This window comes from Bos indicus x Bos taurus, chromosome 21 (assembly GCF_003369695.1).
Source record: "Bos indicus x Bos taurus breed Angus x Brahman F1 hybrid chromosome 21, Bos_hybrid_MaternalHap_v2.0, whole genome shotgun sequence".
Classification (NCBI taxonomy): Eukaryota; Metazoa; Chordata; class Mammalia; order Artiodactyla; family Bovidae; genus Bos; species Bos indicus x Bos taurus.
The window spans coordinates 49,139,661-49,159,041 of record NC_040096.1 but is presented as its reverse complement, the minus strand read 5'-3'; the positions used below and the strand labels follow the sequence as shown (position 1 = coordinate 49,159,041).

The following is a 19,381-nucleotide window of genomic DNA, read 5'->3' as shown; positions in this document are numbered from 1 at the left end:
ATGATACACATGTATTTGTTTTCAATAATACTCAGTGGAATAGGAAAAAGAGCACAGAAAAGGTGTATGTCCATGTGGCACTCTCATACGTAGCATGGCAGACAAATGGGAAAAGGAAAGACTATTCAATAAACAAAGCTGGGAAAAGGTTATTTGGCGGGTAGGGTGAGGAGGATGGGGAATTACAGACTCACTACCCTACACCAACCAGAAAATTAACTCAAAATGGATCAAGCTCTTCTGTGCTAAATGGAAATTGCTTTCATTAAGAATTTCTACTCATCAGAAAACATCTTAAGAACAATGAAAAGATGTTTCATACTGGGACATCTGTAATAGACATAATCAACAAGGATATCATCAAGAATACATAAGGAGGGGTTGGGAAGAAGGCTCAAGAGGGAGGAGATATATGTATACTTATAGCTGATTCACTTTGCTATACAGCAGAAACCAACACAGCAGTGTAAAGCAATCAAACCCCAATTTAAAAAAATTTTTTAAAGAATACATAAGAAATTCCTACAAATAAAAAGGAAAAGAACAAACTACTCAAAAGAAAAAGGGGCATAAGACATAAACAAAATATTTCCCTGAAGAACAAATACATATGGCCAGTAAATAAAGTTTCCAATCTCCTTAGTGATCAAAGAATACATCAGAACCATGGTAAGATACCATTCAAATGGCAAAAATAAAGAATTTCAACAATAATAACTGTTGGAGAGGACAGAGATCAAATGGATCTCTGGGACCTCTTATATATTGCTGTTGGGAGTATAAACTGGTACAGACATCTGGAAAAGAATTTAGCATTACCTTTTAAAAGTAGAACCTCCAGCATGCTAAACCAAGTAAATCTCAGACCCAGTATATTCCCAAGAGAAACTTACAAATACACAACAGGAGACAAGTATAAGAATTTACACAGCAGCATGATTTGTAATAGAAAACAGCTGGAAACAACTCAAAGGCCCAAGACCATAAAAAATATAAATTAACTGTAGTATATTCTCTTGATGTAGTATTAAAACAATCAAAATGAGCCAAAAATATGGATGAATCTTAGCAATATAGGATGGAGTAAAAAAGTTCTAAAACATGGTATTTGGCATGAAACTAAGCAAAATTACTATACTTTTGAAGGATATATGTATTTAATACATATGACCAAAAATAAATTTTTTTTGAGGCATTGGAATATCAATACAGGATCTTGAACAGGATTACCTCTACTTCAGGGAGGCAGGGGGATGAAATGAGGAGGATCATCTAAATTTAAGTGACAGTCAACATCTTTGATTCCAGGTGGGTGGTATATTCACAGATGTTTAGTAGACTATTAAAAATAAACACCACCCCAAATAAGAAATAAGAAATAAAGGCAGGGTTTTAGTATTAGTATGGAATACTCGTGTAAAGGAATTTTTTAAAATTTCAGCACTTTAAAAAATTCCTACAGGGATTTCCCAAGCAGTCCAGTGGTTAAAACTCCATGCTTCCACTGCAGCGGGGCATAAGTTCTATCCCTGGCCAGGGAACTAAGATCCTGCATGCTGCATGGTGTGGCCGAAAAATGAAAGAAAAAAAAAATTCCTTAAAATCGATATTCAGTTTCTAGTAGCAACACATTAACACAACTAGCCCACAAAATGATTAACCTGTTTCCTTAAAACAAAAGATACGCTTCTCATATTACTTATTCAACATTAAGACTGAATGAACATTCTCTTAGTACACCTAGCATTGGTTACTTACCGACTGAAAACTTCTCCACAAAAACAAGAGAACAGCAAAAAATCCAACAATAGTTGCACAAATCACCAATTCCCATGGAAAACCATACAAATTGGATTGTCTCATATCTTCAGGCAATGCTGCCACAGCCTTCAAGACAAAGAAAATTAACTTGTTAAAAAGTTTTGATTACAACACACCAGATCTGCAGCACCTTTATCATGGTGCTCCCAGCCCTACAACTATAATAAAAATGTTTGTTAAGTCACTCAGTGTACAGCATTTTTGTTCCAGCAGCCCTGTCAGACTAAGACATAAACATAAGTACAAGTTTACATGTAAACACTACTAAAACCTGTTTCATAAAATGACCTGTTATTAACCACTATCACCAAGAGATGAAGGAAAACAGTAGGGCGAAATGTAATGATTTTTAAACCAGAGTTCTACAGAGATGCCTGAAAGTGAGAGTAAGAGGAAAGAAGGCCAAAGAAAGAAGCTGAATCAGATGCTCTTATCCTGATTCAATCAGTTTAGGTTTTTTCCATAGAGTATATTGGCTTCCGTATAAGATTTACCTGGGTGGGGGGGGAATGGATCTGCTGCTTTATCAAAGTTTAAAAACTACTGATGAAACCATGGCTTTGGAATCTGAATCCCTCTACCATACCTCTGTGGCTCCCTTCTCTTATCTGTAATGGGAATAATGCTGTTTAAACATGGAGGACAGGTGCTCATTAGAGGTAACTCTTCCTACTATTTGTCTTCCAAAGACCACGATACTGTAATCATGGCCTTTCCCCATTACTTCTTTCCCTAGCAAGTCTTCAGCACAAAACAGCTGAAGGCTTTTGCAGCTGCTTCTGTATTTTACCTTTCTCTGGGTCAATTCATCTTCACTGTCATCCAATGAGGTTATTTTTATTTTGTTACCAGGCCCCACATATTATTCAATCACATAAAAAGGTAAAAGGGGACTTCCCTAATGGTTGGATGGTGAGGAATCTGTCTGCCAATGCCGGGGTCACAGGTTCAATCCCTAGCCCTGGAAGACTCTACATGCCACGGGGCAACTAACCTCATTGCGCCACAACTACTGAGCCCGATCACCTAGAGGCCTTGCTCCACAAGAGGGGAAGCCACCACAGTGAGAAACCTGCGCACAATGGAGAGAAGCCCTGCTCACTGCAACTAGGGGAAGCCATGACACAGAAACGGAGACCCAGGGCAGTCAGAAGTAAACAGAACAAGGGAAAAGGTAGGGAAACAGTAGAAAAATATCCTTTAAGAACAACCTGAAGTTTGATCAGGTTTGAGTCTTTCCAGAGTTAAATCCAAAACCTCTATTGGCAAATCTTTCCTTTTTAGGCCATTTCTAGCTAGAAAAATACCATTTAATATCTATTCTCCTTTTTAAAATCTTTTTTATAACTCTGATCCATATATACTATTTACAGTTCATTAAGCTGTATTAAATAAACCTTAAATCTTTTCTAAAAAAAAAAAAAAAAAATACCCCTTACCCTGATCTCTACCTCTGCCTTTCCCTACATTACCAGCTCACAGTATTGTGACGTCACTATACACAACTAATGACAATTTTTTAAAATTATTTCTGTTTCTGAGAAAAAGGAGTATTTGGACACACAATACTGGGAAGAAATGGATACGTGTTTATATATGGCCAAGCTCTTTCTCACTGTACACCTGGAAACTCTCATAATATTGTTTGTTAATCAGCTATACCTCGATACAAAGTAAAAACTTTTTAAAAAAATTTAAAAAGAAGATGTAGTGTATACACACACACACACACACAATGGAATGTTATCCATTCATAAAAAAGAACAAAATTTTGCTATTTGCAATATGAGTAAATCTGGAAGGTATTAGCTTAGCGAAATCAGCGAGACAAAGACAGACACAGGACATTATCACTATATGCGGGATCTAAGAAATAAAACAAATGAATGCAACAAAACAGAAAGAGAATCACGGTTATAAAGAACAAATCTGTGGTTACTAGTAGGGACAGGGAAAGGGGAAAAGGCAAGACAAGGGGAGGCAGGTAAGAGGTACAAACTACTATGCATAAAGTAAACGACAAGCAGAAGATATTAAGGAGAGGTGGCAAGAATACACAGAAGAACTATACAAAAGAGATCTTCGTGAACCAGATAATCAGGATGGTGTGATCACTCACACTCACCTAGAGCCAGACATCCTGGAATGTGAAGTCAAGTGAGCCTAGGAAGCATCACTACAAACAAAGCTAGTGGAGGTGATGGAATTCCAGTTCAGCTAATTTCAAATCCTGAAAGATGATGATGTGAAAGTGCTGCACTCAATATGTCAGCAAATTTGGAAAACTCAGCAGTGGCCACAGGACTGGTAAAGGTTAGTTTTCATTCCAATCCCAAAGAAAGGCAATGCCAAAAAATGCTCAAACTACTGCACAATTGCACTCATCTCACACGCTAGTAAGTCAACTGAAGTGAAAGTTGCTGAGTCGTGTCTGACTCTTTGCGACCCCATGGACAGTAGCCAACCAGGCTCCTCTGCCTATGGGATTTTCCAGGCAAGAATACTGGAGTGGGCTGCCATTTAAAGTAATGCTCAAAATTCTCCAAGCCAGGCTTCAGCAATAGATGAACCGTGAACTTCCAGATGTTCAAACTGGTTTGCAAAAGGAAGGGGAACCAGAGATCAAATTGCCAACATCTGCTGGATCACTAAAAAGCAAGAGAGTTCCAGAAAAACATCTATTTCTGCTTTATTGACTGTGCCAAAGCCTTTGACTGTGTGGATCACAATAAACTGGAAAATTCTGAAAGAGATGGGAATACCAGACCACCTGACCTGCCTCTTGAGAAACCTGTATGCAGGTCAGGAAGCAACAGTTAACTGGACATGGAACAACAGACTGGTTCCAAATAGGAAAAGGAGTACGTCAAGGCTGTATATTGTCACCCTGCTTATTTAACTTATATGCAGAGAACATCATGAGAAACGCTGGGCTGGATGAAGCACAAGCTGGAATCAAGACTGCCGGGAGAAATATCAATAACCTCAGATATGCAGATGACACCACCCTTACGGCAGAAAGTAAAGAAGAACTAAAGAGCCTCTTGATGAAAGTGAAAGAGGAGAGTGAAAAAGTTGGCTTAAAGCTCAACATTCAGAAAACGAAGATCATGGCATCTGGTCCCATCACTCCATGGCAAATAGATGGGGAAACAGTAGAAACAGTGGCAGACTTTATTTTGGGGGGCTCCAAAATCACTGCAGATGGTGATTGCAGCCATGAAATTAGAAGATGCTTACTCCTTGGAAGGAAAGTTATGACCAACCTAGACAGCATATTCAAAAGCAGAGACATTACATTGTCAACAAAGGTCCGTCTAGTCAAGGCTATGGTTTTTCCAGTAGTCATGTATGGACGTGAGAGTTGGACTATAAAGAAAGCTGAACGCTGAAGAATTGATGCTTTTGAACTGTGGTGTTGGAGAAGACTCTTGAGAGTCCCTTGGACTGCAAGGAGATCCAACCAGTCCATCCTAAAGCAGATCAGTCCTGGGTGTTCACTGGAAGTACTGATGCTGAAACTGAAACGCCAATACTTTGGCCACCTGATGCGAAGAGCTGACTCATTGGAAAAGACCCTGATGCTGGGACAGATTGAGGGTAGGAGCAGAAGGGGACGACAGAGGATGACATGGTTGGATGGCATCACTGACTCAATGGACATGGGTTTGGGTGGACTTCAGGAGTTGGTGATGGACAGGGAGGCCTGGCATGCTGTGCTTCATGGGGTCGCAAAGAGTCAGATATGACTGAGTGACTGAACTCAACTGAACTGAAACTACAAGGATATACTGCACAGGGAATATAGCTAATATTTTATAACTTTAAGTGGAACATAATAGAAGTTCTGAATCACTATATTTTACACCTGAAACTAATATTATAAATGAACCTCATCTCAATAAAAAAATTTATGGTCAATTGATTTTTAACAGCAGTACCAATACAAAATCAATGAGGAGAGAGGAGTATTTTCAACAAATGGTTTTGGGACTAGTGAATATCCACTTACAAACAAATGAAATGAAACCTATACTTTATATTACACATAAATATTAATTTAAAACACATCACAGACCTTAATGTAAGAGCTAAAACTCTTAGAAGGAAGCACTGATGTAAATCTTTGTGACCTTATTTTAAGCAATGGTTTCCTGGATATGACACCAAAAGCATATAGAACCAACGGGAAAAAAAGATAAACCAGATTACATCAAAGTTTAACATCAAACTTTGGTGTTTCAAAGGTCACCATCAAAAAAGTGAAAATATAATCCACAGAATGGGAGAAAACATTTGCCAGTCATGTACCTGATAAGGAAGGGTCTAATATTGTGAATGTATAAAGAACTCTTATGACTTCAACAGTAAAAAGATAAATAATCCAATGTCTTAAATGGTAAAAAAAAAAAAAAAAAAAAACTGAATAGATATTTCTACAAAGAAGATAATGGTCAATAAGTATATGTGAGGTTGTTCAACATTATCGGTCATTCGGTTCAGTTCAGTTCAGTCGCTCAGTCGTGTCCGACTCTTTGCGACCCCATGAATCGCAGCACGCCAGGCCTCCCTGTCCATCACCAACTCCCAGAGTTCACTCAGACTCACGTCCATCGAGTCAGTGATGCCATCCAGCCATCTCATCCTCTGTCATCCCCTTCTCCTGCCCCCAATCCCTCCCAGCATCAGAGTCTTTTCCAATGAGTCAGCTCTTCGAATGAGGTGGCCAAAGTACTGGAGTTTCAGCTTTAGCATCATTCCCTCCAAAGAAATCCCAGGGCTGATCTCCTTCAGAATGGACTGGTTAGATCTCCTTGCAGTCCAAGGGACTCTCAAGAGTCTTCTCCAACACCACAGTTCAAAAGCATCAATTCTTCGGTGCTCAGCCTTCTTCACAGTCCAACTCTCACATCCATACATGACCACAGGACAAACCATAGCCTTGACTAGATGGACCTTTGTTGGCAAAGTAATGTCTCTGCTTTTGAATATGCTATCTAGGTTGGTCATAACTTTCCTTCCAAGGAGTAAGCGTCTTTTAATTTCATGGCTGCAGTCACCATCTGCAGTGATTTTGGAGCCCCCCAAAAATAAAGTCTGACACTGTTTCCACTGTTTCCCCATCTATTTCCCATGAAGTGATAGGACCGGATGCCTCAAAACCACAAGGTACCACTTTACATTGTTGTTAGTTGCTAAGTCGTGTCCGACTCTTTTGTGACCCCATGGACTGTAGGACTGTGGCCCGCCAGGCTCCTCTGCCCATGGGACTTCCTGGACAAGAATACTAGAGTGGGTTGCCATTCCCTCCTCCAGGAGATCTTCCCAACCAAGGGATCAAACCCACAGCTTCTGCATTGCAGGCATATTCTTTACCACTGAGCCACCAGGGATGCCCACACTCATCATTAGGGTGGCTGTATAGGAAGGAAAAAAACATATTGGAGAGAATGTGTGAAATTCAACTCTCATAAACTGAGGGTAGGAATGCAAAATGGTACATCAATTGTGGAAAACAATTTGGCAGTTCTTCCAAAAGTTAAACATACAGTAAATATGACCCAGTAATTCCACTCCTAGGCATACACTCAAAAGAACTGAAAATATTCATTTAAAAAGCTTGTACATGAATGTCCACAGCAGCATAATTCATAACAGTCAAAAAGCACAAACTCAAATATCCATTAAACTATGAATGAACATTCAAAATGTTGTATGTCTAGTGCAACATGAATGAATTTTGAAATTGTGATAAGTAAATGAAGCCACACACAAAAGGCCACATACTATATGATTTAATTTACATGAAATGTCCAGAATAGACAAATTCATAGAGATATAAAGTAGATTAGGGGTGGCCAAGCTATGAAGTAGGGATTGATGATGAAGTAGCGATTGAACAAAGTAGGGAAAAACCACTAGACCATTCAGGTATGACCTAAATCAAATCCCTTACTATTATTATACAGTGGAAGTGACAAAGAATAAGAAGAGGTAGCAAGAATATACAGAAGAACTATACAAAAAAGATCTTCATGACCCAGATAATCATGATGGTGTGATCACTCACCTAGAGCCAGACATCCTAGAATGCGAAGTCAAGTGAGCCTTAGGAAGCATCACTATGAACAAAGCTAGTGATGGAATTTCAAATCTGATGAGCTATTTCAAATCCCAGAAGATAATGCTGTTAAAGTGCTGCACTCAACGTGCCAGTCAATTTGGAAAACTCAGCAGTGGCCATAGGACTAGAAAAGGCAGTTTTCATTCCAATCCCAAAGAAAGGCAAAACCAAAGAATGTTCAAACTACCGCACAATTGCACTCATCTCACACACTAGCAAAGTAATGCTCAAAATTCTCCAAGCCAGGCTTCAACAGTACCTTAACCATGAACTTCCAGATGTTCAAGCTGGATTTAGAAAAGAAAGAGGAACCAGAGATCAAATTGCCAACATCCATTCTATCATCAAAAAAGCAACAGAGTTCCAGAAAAAATCTATTTCTGCTTCATTGACTACACCAAAGCCTTTGACTGTTTGGATCACAACAAACTGTGGAAAATTCTTAAAGAGATGGGAATACCAGACCACTTTACCTGCCTCCTGAGAAATCTGTATGCAGGTCAAGAAGCAATAGTTAGAACTGGACATGGAACAACAGACTGGTTTCAAATCGGGAAAGGAATATATCAAGGCTGTATATTGTCACCGTGCTTATTTAACTTATATGCAGAGTACATCATGAGAAATGTTGGGCTGGATGAACCACAGACTGGAATCAAGATTGCCGGGAGAAATATCAATAACCTCAGATATGCAGACGACACCACCCTTATGGCAGAAAGCGAAGAAGAACTAAAGAGTCTCTTGATGAAAGTGAAAGAGGAGAGTGAAAAAGTTGCTTAAAGCTCAACATTTAGAAAACTAAGATCATGGCATCCGGTCTCATCACTTCAAGGCAAATAGATGGGGAAATAATGAAAACAGCGAGAGATTTTATTTTTTTGGGTTCAAAGATCACTGCAGATGGTGACTGCAGCCATGAAATTAAAAGATGCTTGCTCCTTGGAAGAAAAGCTATGACCAACCTAGACAGCATATTAAAAAGCAGAGATACTACCAACAAAGGTCCATCTAGTCAAAGCTACGGTTTTTCCAATAGTCATGTATGGTTGTGAGAGCTGGACTATAAAGAAAGCTGAGTACCAAAGAACTGATGCTTTTGAACTGTGGTGTTGGAGAAGACTCTTGAGAGTCCCTTAGACTGCAAGGAGATGCAACCAGTCCATCCTAAAGGAAATCAGTCTTGAATATTCATTGGAAGGACTGATGCTGAAGCTGAAACTCCAATACTTTGGCCACCTGATATGAAGAACGGACTCATTTGAAAAGACTCTGATGCTGGGAAAGATTGAAGGCAGGAAGAGAAGGGGATGACAGAGGATGACATAGTTGGATGGCATCCCCGTCTTAATGAACATGAGTTTGAGCAAGTTCCAGGAGTTAGTGATGGAAGGGAAGTCTGGCGTGCTGCAGTCCATGGAGTCGCAAAGAGGTGGACACAACCGAGTGAACTGAACTGAACTGAAGGGACAAAGTGAGGCGAGAATTGGGACTGATTACTAATAAGGATGGGGTTTCTTTTTAAAATGATAAAAGTATTTCAAAATTGTGGTGATGTTTGCACAATGCAGTGAACATACGCCAAAAAAAAAATCACTGAATTTAGCATTCAAAATGGGTAAATTTTGTTATCTGATTATATCTCAATAATTATTTTTTTATCTAAAAAATTAAAAAGTAGAGCAGTGTTGTGCAAGCCTAGGCCCCAGGCTAGTTTTGTGAGAATAGTGTATTTAGCCAAAAAAAAAAAAAATCATCCAGGTGAAGATATTGTTCACACAGTAGAACAACTTGCACAAAATCTGGCTACCCAAATACTTCCCATTCAGTACCCTCTTCTCTACTTCCCAGGTGGCTCAGTGGTAAAGAATCCGCCTACCAGTGCAGGAGATGCAGGTTCAGTCCCTGGGTCGGGAAGATCCTCCCTCTGGAGAAGGAAATGGCAACCGACTCAGTATTCTTAACCTGGGAAATCCCGTGGACAGAGGAGCCTGGCAGCTTATAGTCTATGGCCTCACAAAGAGGCAGACACGACTGAGCACGAGCACACCCTCTTCTCTATCCTATGTGACAAGTCTGTCACCTCTCCCTTACACTGTGTTCCTCGTTTTGTTGTTCTTACATCTAACCTACATACTTCTATCAGGAAGATCTATTTAACCCAAAAGTCTAACCACTGAAATACTTTGAAGGCTCTCCAGCACCTACATCACTTGGAACCTACTTATGTCTCCAACAAGCATCACTGCATATTGCTCCCTGAGCCCGCTTTACACTCCAGTAACACTGCTCCTAGTCGGCTGTACACACCATGCTGTTTTCATTGCTTGCTTAGGCTATTCACTCAGTCTGCAGAGGCTTTCATAATCACTCAAGAAAATGTGCTCTCTCCCACCCCTCAATTTCCTCAGCACTTACTATGTATGCTTCAGTAAGGACTTTATCCATTTCTACCTTGTACTGTTTTTGTCTTCTCTCCCTTAACTGACAGTATGACAGCAGTGGCCCAGACTACGTCTTGGTCTGCTTAGACTCTCCATATAACTATCATCTGTATTTACATTTATACATATACAGACACTAGACACACTATGGTTGAGTAAGTGAATATCAACGCAATAGAACTTTTTAATTTACATAATAAGAAACAAAAAATTGTAACTGCCCCAATATTTAAAGGGGCTTTTGACATTTCTAACGCAGTTTGTTTTTTTTTTTTTAAATACGGTGACATGCCCCTAAACATGTCAACAAAGACACTTGTAAACAGTTACTGAGAAAAATCCCTGCAACTTGATTATAAACTGAACCTTAAAAAACGAAAAACAAATTGTGAACACTGGGAGCTCAATATCTCCAGATCTTGACGTTAACACGACCGTTTACATTAACAAGATAGAAAGAAGCGACGAACAAACTCACTTATGGTAAAGCACCTCAAAAGAGCATTATTTCTTAAAAGAAACCGCAGAATTAGAATCCCAATTCCCTGTCCAGGCTTAGATGTCCTTTCAAGCAACGCGAAGTTTCAGCATTTAAAAGGAACTGATTTCAGAGGATCAGTCCTCAAGTTTCTCACAGTCGGGGAAACCACGTGTCATCAAAATAAATAACATGACCGAAAGGCTAATTCATTTTAGGAAACTCACCTTTCTAAAGTCCTGCTAAGCATAAGCAAATGCTCTCTTCACCTTCCGGATCTCCAGGTCCCCCTACACCACATCAGAACCCGCCCAAGTACCCTAGGAACCTGTGCCCTGGACACAGGCCGCAGCCCGCCGGCAGGTGAGAACTGGCTTCAGGACCTCCGACTACTGCGGCTCAGACCCCAAAGCCAAAGTCTGCAGCTTCCTTCCCCGGGAGGCACCCGCGACCCCTGGGCCAAGTAACCCTGATCGCGCCTGGACTCACCCAGCGAAGCTTTGCCAGGACCAGCCCCAGGTACGGCTGAGGGGCACTCCCGGGCCCCTCCATAGCGCCAGGGCTGCTCTGGCAATCGGAGCCGTATCCAGGGCCTGCCCGAGCCACAACAAACGAACAGAACACGCAGCGTTCGGTCCGGAACCCAAACCTGCACCGGGCAACCGGATCAGACCACTGAGGAGCCGGCTACAGGGGGGTGCTGGAGATGAATGGCGCCGCCGTGCCTCGAGCGTCCACGCTGACCACCCGGGGAGCTTCGCCACCCACCCCAGGTTACGCTTTGCGTCCCTAAGATCCGAAGGTTCAAACCCGGCCGCGCGAGTCTGCGATCTGTACTCTCCTTGCCACCCTACCCCGAGGTTTGGTTTCGGCCGGGCCGCGGCGGGGAGGCGGGGTCGCGGGGACTCAGTTAATTTCCCTTCCTTCTTCGCGCGAGGTTCGTAGACGTGTCCCTGTCTTTCTCTCTTAAAGGGGCCGGCCCTCTACCTAGAGAGGCCACCCATCCTTGGAAATCGAGGTGCTCTAGGCTGAAAGAGAAGGATTCGGCCTCCGGCCCTGAGTTGTAGCGCGGGCCGCAGACATCCCCAGCGAAGGTCAAGACCATGGCCCAGAAATCCCCACCATCGGGCTGGCGGCTGCTAGACTTCTCCCGGAGGCCCCTCCGGGTCGCCCGGTTGGGTGAGCGCGACGCGCCTCCTCTGCCCGGCTGCCGGCGCCTGGCCCAAGCCCAGCCCCCAACGCTTTCATCTCGCAGCCCTGCAAGAGCCTGCTGTCCGCACCCCACAGAAGCCTTGATGGCGTCGTACCCCGGGGGAGCCCGCCGGCCCAGGGAAACCGGCCGCCGTCTTCATTCCACTCACAAAATGGCTTGCGGGGCCCGGGCCTCTGCGTCCTGCCAACCGTGTCCGGACTTTGGACAGGAAGGCGTCTCGGGTCAGCTGTGATCTGGGCAAAGTTTAACCTCTCCCACGCAAGAGAACATCGATCGGGCCTTCGGTGCCCAGCGGAGGGCTCCAGGGGCTTACTCACTTTTACCTGAGTTACCTGGGGTAACTTGCTGCGCAAAACTCTTCAACTCCATGAGCTCCTAGTTACCCAGACGCCAAATCAAACCCGCATGAACCTCAGCTGGGCGCGTGTTCTCTGAAAAGGGAGCTAAAAGTAGCACCTTGCCCTCTAAATTTAGGACCCTATATTTAGGTCTGTTGAATAAAATACCCAGGGATGGATCTGTTCTTAGAGATGGGTTTTATAACCCATCTCTGCATTTTCCAACAGAAGTCCTCGTTGAAGCAACAAGAAAAGGAAAGGAACGGGTACGTCTTCCTTAACAAATCACCTGAGAGAACTCAACAGTTGAACAATATGTTAGTTCCTTAGGAAACTTCCCTAACGTTAAGCTCCAGCAGCAACAAAAGCATTGTGCCATAAAGAATCCAAAAATGGTCCAATTCACGGTGGAAGATTTTCGGAACCAAAACGCCGCCTAGATTTTCCGAACTCTCGTTTGCCACATCAGCCTAAGGAGTTTCAGGAACTATCGGTAGCAAAGAGCAGCAGAAATTGCTTAATAATTCTCATATTTAAGGTATTACACAACCTTCATATGTGTTGGACAGTATATACTCAAACTAAATTATGTGTATAGCTTATTAAGTCAAACAGAAGCCAAACTAAAACTCTGTCTTTAAAATTTAAAAGAGTCTTAGAACAAAGTATGCCTCAAAATATTGTATTACTGAATGAAAATTCTTCAGTAAATCTGAACATTTTCAGAGAACTCCAGAATTACTTTCAGCTTTCAGGACTTATTTACAACCTAAAACATTTTTTTTTTAAGTCCCTTTGCTCTCCCAGAGACAGTCTGTGCCCTTTTCTAATTTAACAGTAATTACCATTACAAATATTAAAAACATAGATCAGGAACAAAAGGATAAATGAAAATTTTTAAAAATCTACAAATTTCCCCATGGCAAAAACAGTAAACCTTAAACTCAATGCCAGATCCAAACCTAATTTCTGTACACACTTAATAGTCATGTTGAAACTTACCTCTTCCTCTAGATCTTTCAATTCCATTTTTTAAAAAGTTCATGTTAAAATATCCTAATATGTAAGTAAAATTCTAATAAGTACCTCATATCTTTGAGAAAGATTTCAGGTTCTAATACATCCTGCACTCTTCTGTTTCTACAATGACGGTGATCCAGTTCTGACACTTGTGTGGTAAAGGGGTGCCATAGGTGGAGTTGTGACTACCAACCCATAATCTAATTTCATGGACAAAACTCCTGGTCAATTTTTGTCTTTAAATATCATGCAAGTACTACTCTCTTAAAATCTACAATTGAAAAGAGAAACCCTGGATTAGGTAACTGATAAAAATAAAATTGAATGTTTTAACATATATTCATATAGAGTATGACTTTTACCATATTTACATTCAAAGTTTGTTCTCCTTAAGTAGATATGGGATTTTGCCACTTATATAGGCCTACCTGAAAGGAAATGGAGAACATATGCGGTTAGTGTTTGTGACAGCTACAAGAACCCATACAAGAACACTGGAAACATGCTAACCAGTAAACTTGGTCCACAATCCAGAAACTGATTTCCCTTATAAAGGGCCCTGTTGCTAAACTATAAATACTAGTTACTCCCTTTTAATTAAACAGTCAGTTGTCACTGGCTATAAGATCTAGTCTTTCAAAAGAAAGTCAAACATGCTGAGCCACATCTTCATTCTCTAATGATGTAAGAGTTTGTTCTCAAAACATGTTAAATCAGGAGCTACCTGTTGAACAAGAGTTGGGTAATTTCCATTGTTTATTCCATATATAAATGAAGCATTCTAGTTAAGAATATATAAATCTTAGAACTCAAAGAGCCCCTTCAGTTATAAAATAAAGTAGATAAAAGTGGTGTTGATTCCTATTACTTAATTTTTTAAAAAGCTTTTTTTTTGTACAAAATCTAACTGAACTTATCAACAAATAGAAACAATTTAGGCAAGAAAAAAAGGAAACCATTTCACCTAAATTTATGGGTGCTTATTAGAACATTAAGATTGTTGAAATTCCTGGTCTGACAGGAACTCTTCAGAATATTTAGTCCAAACATTATGAACTTAAAGCCATATTGAGGCCAAACAGTTGAAATAAGTGTAGGGAAATAAAAAGTGCATGTCTACTCAATACAAGCACTATTTAGCTTGAACTTCTTGTTGCTGTAGAAGAGTGGGAGACTATGTATTACAGTCTTCTACTTCTTCAACAGAATGCAGAAATCCAGATTTTTGTATGAATGCACATTTTAAATGCAGGCAACTGATTCATAATGTTTTACACAAAGCTCAAGTCTATAACCTGTCAAGCCTGTCATATAATCTCTGATAGTAGAATTTTAAACTGAGACTTCCCCAGAGAATAAGTGACTTTCCAGGGTCACAAGATAATTAATACATTTAAAGTCAATATTTTCATGTCTAAAGAATTTCAAACAAGATGTTCATATAAAATGTATTTGACAAAATTTACTGAGTCCACAAAAGTAAGCATACTTAGCACAGCCTATATTAAATAAGCACTTAACTGTATATGAAAGGTTAATATGGTATAGCAATAATTTTTTAATTTAGTAACTTCACTGGTATAACTTATGGAGAGACGACAAGTAAGGGCTATGTCAGTAGGACATACTAATAAGTAGAATTAAATAAGCAGTTGAAAGTTTTATTATAACTATTTTAGAAACTACATCATCATTAGTTTTTATTCTCTCCTATGCTAGAGCAGACTTCTGAGTAATGTTTTTAACCAACGTCTTCAACACCAAATCATATTGAGTAAATTAATCATTTCTCTGAGCTTATTTACTAGGTAATGTCAACTCTCTGGAACCCACCAAAGAAAGTGAGGAGGAAGCCTCTGAAAGCACAAGAATATGTGTCATTAAGCCTAGTTTTCACAAATACTCTTACAGTCAGTGGCACCTGGTCACCTTAGCTAGAAATCTGGTAAATTTTCCTGTTTTCCATTTTCTCCTTGCTACTTTCAATCAGTCACTAAATCCAGTGAATTCTATCTGCAAAAGATATATCTAGTTTGTTCTTCCAATCATTTTAATAACCACTATCAGATACTTAATAACCACTATCAATAACCTCAGATATGCAGATGACACCACCCTTATGGCAGAAAGTGAAGAGGAACTCAAAAGCCTCTTGATGAAAGTGAAAGTGGAGAGTGAAAAAGTTGGCTTAAAGCTCAACATTCAGAAAACGAAGATCATGGCATCCGGTCCCATCACTTCATGGGAAATAGATGGGGAAACAGTGGAAACAGTGTCAGACTTTATTTTTCTGGGCTCCAAAATCACTGCAGATGGTGACTCTGCAGCCATGAAATTAAAAGACACTTACTCCTTGGAAGGAAAGTTATGACCAACCTAGATAGCATATTCAAAAGCAGAGACATTACTTTGCCAACAAAGGTTCGTCTAGTCAAGGCTATGGATTTTCCTGTGGTCATGTATGGATGTGAGAGTTGGACTGTGAAGAAGGCTGAGCATCGAAGAATTGATGCTTTTGAACTGTGGTGTTGGGGAAGACTCTTGAGAGTCCCTTGGACTGCAAGGAGATCCAACCAGTCCATTCTGAAGGAGATCAGCCCTGGGGTTTCTTTGGAGGGAATGATGCTAAAGCTGAAACTCCAGTACTTTGGCCACCTCATGCAAAGAGTTGACTCATTGGAAAAGACTCTGATGCTGGGAGGGATTGGGGGCAAGAGGAGAAGGAGACGCCAGAGGATGAGATGGCTGGATGGCATCACTGACTCAATGGACATGAGTCTGAGTGAACTCTGGGAGTTGGTGATGGACAGGGAGGCCTGGCGTGCTGTGATTCATGGGGTCGCAAAGAGTCGGACACAACTGAGCGACTGATCTGATCTGATCTGATCAGATACTTAGGTCAGAGGTTAAAAAATATGGCTAGTAGGCCAAACTCAACCCACAGAACATTTTGTCTGACCTGCATGGTATTTTTTTTTTAATCTGAATATTTGCCAGCAATTAAAAATTGGGAGATTTCAAGCTTCCCTGGTGGCTCACTGGTAAAGAATCCACCTGCCATTTTTCACAGAACTAGAACAAAAAAATCTCACAATTTGTATGGAAACACAAAAGACCCCAAATAGCCAAAGCAATCTTGAGAAAGAAGAATGCAGCTAGAGGAATCAACTTTCCTGACTTCAGACTATATTACAAAGCTATAGTCATCAAAAAGACAGTATGATACTGGCACAAAAACAGAAATATAGACCAATGGAATAAGATAAAAAGCCCAGAGATAAACCCATGCACCTATGGATATCTTATTTTTAACAAAGGAGGCAAAAATACACAATGGGGCAAAGATAGCTTCTTCAATAAGTGGTGCTGGGAAAACTGGACAGCTACACGTAAAAGAATGAAAGTAGAACACTTCCTCACCCCATCTTAAGTCTCTTCAGTCATGTTCGACTCTTTGAGACCCCATGGACTATAGCCCACCAGGCTCCTCTGCCCATGGGGATATTCCAGGCAAGAATACTGGAGTGGGTTGCCTGAGCCCTCCTCCAGGGGATCTTCCTGACCAAGGAATTGAACCCACATCCCTAACACCAGACACAAAGATAAACTCAAAATGGATTAAAGACCTAAATGTAAGACCAGAAACTATAAAATTCTTAGAGGAAAACATAGGCAGAACACTCAATGACATAAATCACAGCAAGATCCTCTACGACCCACCTCCTAGAGTAGTGGAAATAAAAATAAAAATAAACAAGTGGGACCTAATTAAACTTAAAAATTTTACAAAGCAAAGGAAACTATAAACCAGGTGAAAAGACACGCCTCAGAATGAGAGAAAATAATAGCAAATGAAACAACTGACAAAGGATTCATTTCCAAAATAAACAAGCAGCTCATATAAGTCAATATCAGAAAAACAGCCCAATCAAAAAGTGGGGAAAAGACCTAAACATACATTTCTCCAAGAAGACATACAGATGGCTAACAAACACATGAAAAGATGCTCAACATCGCTCAATATTAGAGAAATGCAAATCAAAACTATAAGATATCACCTCACACCAGTCAGAATGGCTGTCATCAAAACATCTACAAACAAATGCTGGAGAAGGTGTGGAGCAAACAGAATCCTCTTACATTACTGGTGAGAATGTAAATTGATACAGTCATGATGGAAGAGAGTGTGGAGATTGTTAAAAAAAAAAAAAAAAAAACTGGGAATAAAACCACCATGTGTGTGCTTGCTAAGTTGCTTTAGTTGTGTCCAACTCTGCAACCCTATGGACTATAGCCCACCAGGCTCCTCTGTCCATGGGATTTCCCAGGCAAGAGTACTGGAGTGGGTTGCCATTCCCTTCTCCAAAACCACCATATGACCCAGCAATCCCACTACTAGGCATATACACTGAGGAAACCAAAACTGAAAAAGACACATGTACCCCAATGTTCACTGCAGTACTATTTACAATAGCTAGGACATGGAAGCAACCTAGATGTCCATCAACAGATGAACGTAAAGAGAAGCCATGGTACATATATACAATAGAATATTACTCAACCGTAAAAAGGAGCACATTTGAGTCCTAATAAGATAAATGAACCTAGAGCCTATTATACAGAGTGAGGTAAATCAGAAAAAGAAAAGCAAATATCATATACTAACACATATATAGGAAAGTTATGTCCAACCTAGATAGCATATTCAAAAGCAGAGACATTACTTTGCCAACAAAGGTCCGTCTGGTCAAGGCTATGCTTTTTCCTGTGGTCATGTATGGATGTGAGAGTTGGACTGTGAAGAAGGCTGAGCACTGAAGAATTGATGCTTTTGAACTGTGGTGTTGGAGAAGACTCTTGAGAGTCCCTTGGACTGCAAGGAGATCCAACCAGTCCATTCTAAAGGAGATCAGCCCTGGGATTTCTTTGGAAGGAATGATGCTAAAGCTGAAACTCCAATACTTTGGCCACCTCATGCGAAGAGCTGACTCATTGGAAAAGACTCTGATGCTGGGAGGGATTGGGGGCAGGAAGAGAAGGGGACGACAGAGGATGAGATGGCTGGATGGCATCACTGACTCGATGGACGTGAGTCTGAGTGAACTCCGGGAGTTGGTGATAGACATGGAGGCCTGGCGTGCTGCGATTCATGGGGTCGCAAAGAGTTGGACACGACTGAGCGACTGAACTGAACTGAACACATATATATGGAATCTAGAAAGATAGTGCTGATAAAATTATTTGCAGGGCAGCAATGGAGACACAGACATAAAGAACAGACTTATGGACACAGTGCAGGGAAGGAAGGAGAGAGTGGGATGTATGGAGAGAGTAACATGGAAACGTACATTACAATATATAAAATAGATAGCTAATAGTAATTTGCTGTCTGACTCAGGGAACTCAAACCAGGATTTTGTAACAACCTAGAGGGGTGGGATGGGGAGGGAGGTGGGAGGGAGGTTCTAGAGGGAGGGGACATATGTATAACTATTGCCGATTCTTGTTGATGTTTGGCAGACATCAACACAATACTGTAAAGCAATTATCCTTCAACTAAAAATAAATAAATAAATAAAAAAGAATCCACCTGCCAATGCAGGAGACACAGTTTCAATCCCTGGTCAGAGAAGATCCTATATGCCGAAGAACAACTAAACCCGAGTGCAACAACTGCTGAGCCCATGCTCTAGGGCCCTCAAGTCTCAAGTACTGAGCCCGTGTACTGTAAATGCTGAAGCCCCCGCGCCCTGGAGCCTGCGCTCCTTAATGGGAGGAGCCACTGCAGTGAGAAGCCCTTCCACCACAACTAGAGAGCAGCCCCCACTCATTGAAACTAGAAAAAACCTGTGCAGCAATGAAGACCCAACACAGCCACAAATAAATCAATATTTTTAAATATTATTTTTAAAAAACAGGTTCTTTTTTAAAAATGGGAGATTT

At 40.8% G+C, this 19,381-nt stretch overlaps 1 protein-coding gene across 14 annotated transcripts in view; it reads right to left on the bottom strand.

Moving 5' to 3' along the window:
- MIA2 (MIA SH3 domain ER export factor 2) overlaps window positions 1-19,381 on the bottom strand; it is a 97,176-nt gene that overhangs the window by 57,099 nt on the left and 20,696 nt on the right. For 5 of the 14 annotated variants that reach the window (XR_003507395.1, XM_027521217.1, XM_027521216.1 and 2 more), the window contains exon 7: window positions 1,759-1,887. Coding sequence is in view for 13 of the 14 variants with exons in the window: in XM_027521217.1 (XP_027377018.1) it covers window positions 1,759-1,887 (129 nt within the window). In the remaining variant the exon portion in view is untranslated. Of the gene's footprint in view, window positions 1-1,758; window positions 1,888-11,356; window positions 11,688-12,174; window positions 12,262-12,412; window positions 12,497-13,420; window positions 13,581-19,381 lie in introns of those variants that run through there. The other 9 variants (XM_027521219.1, XM_027521227.1, XM_027521223.1 and 6 more) reach the window with 8 other exon arrangements.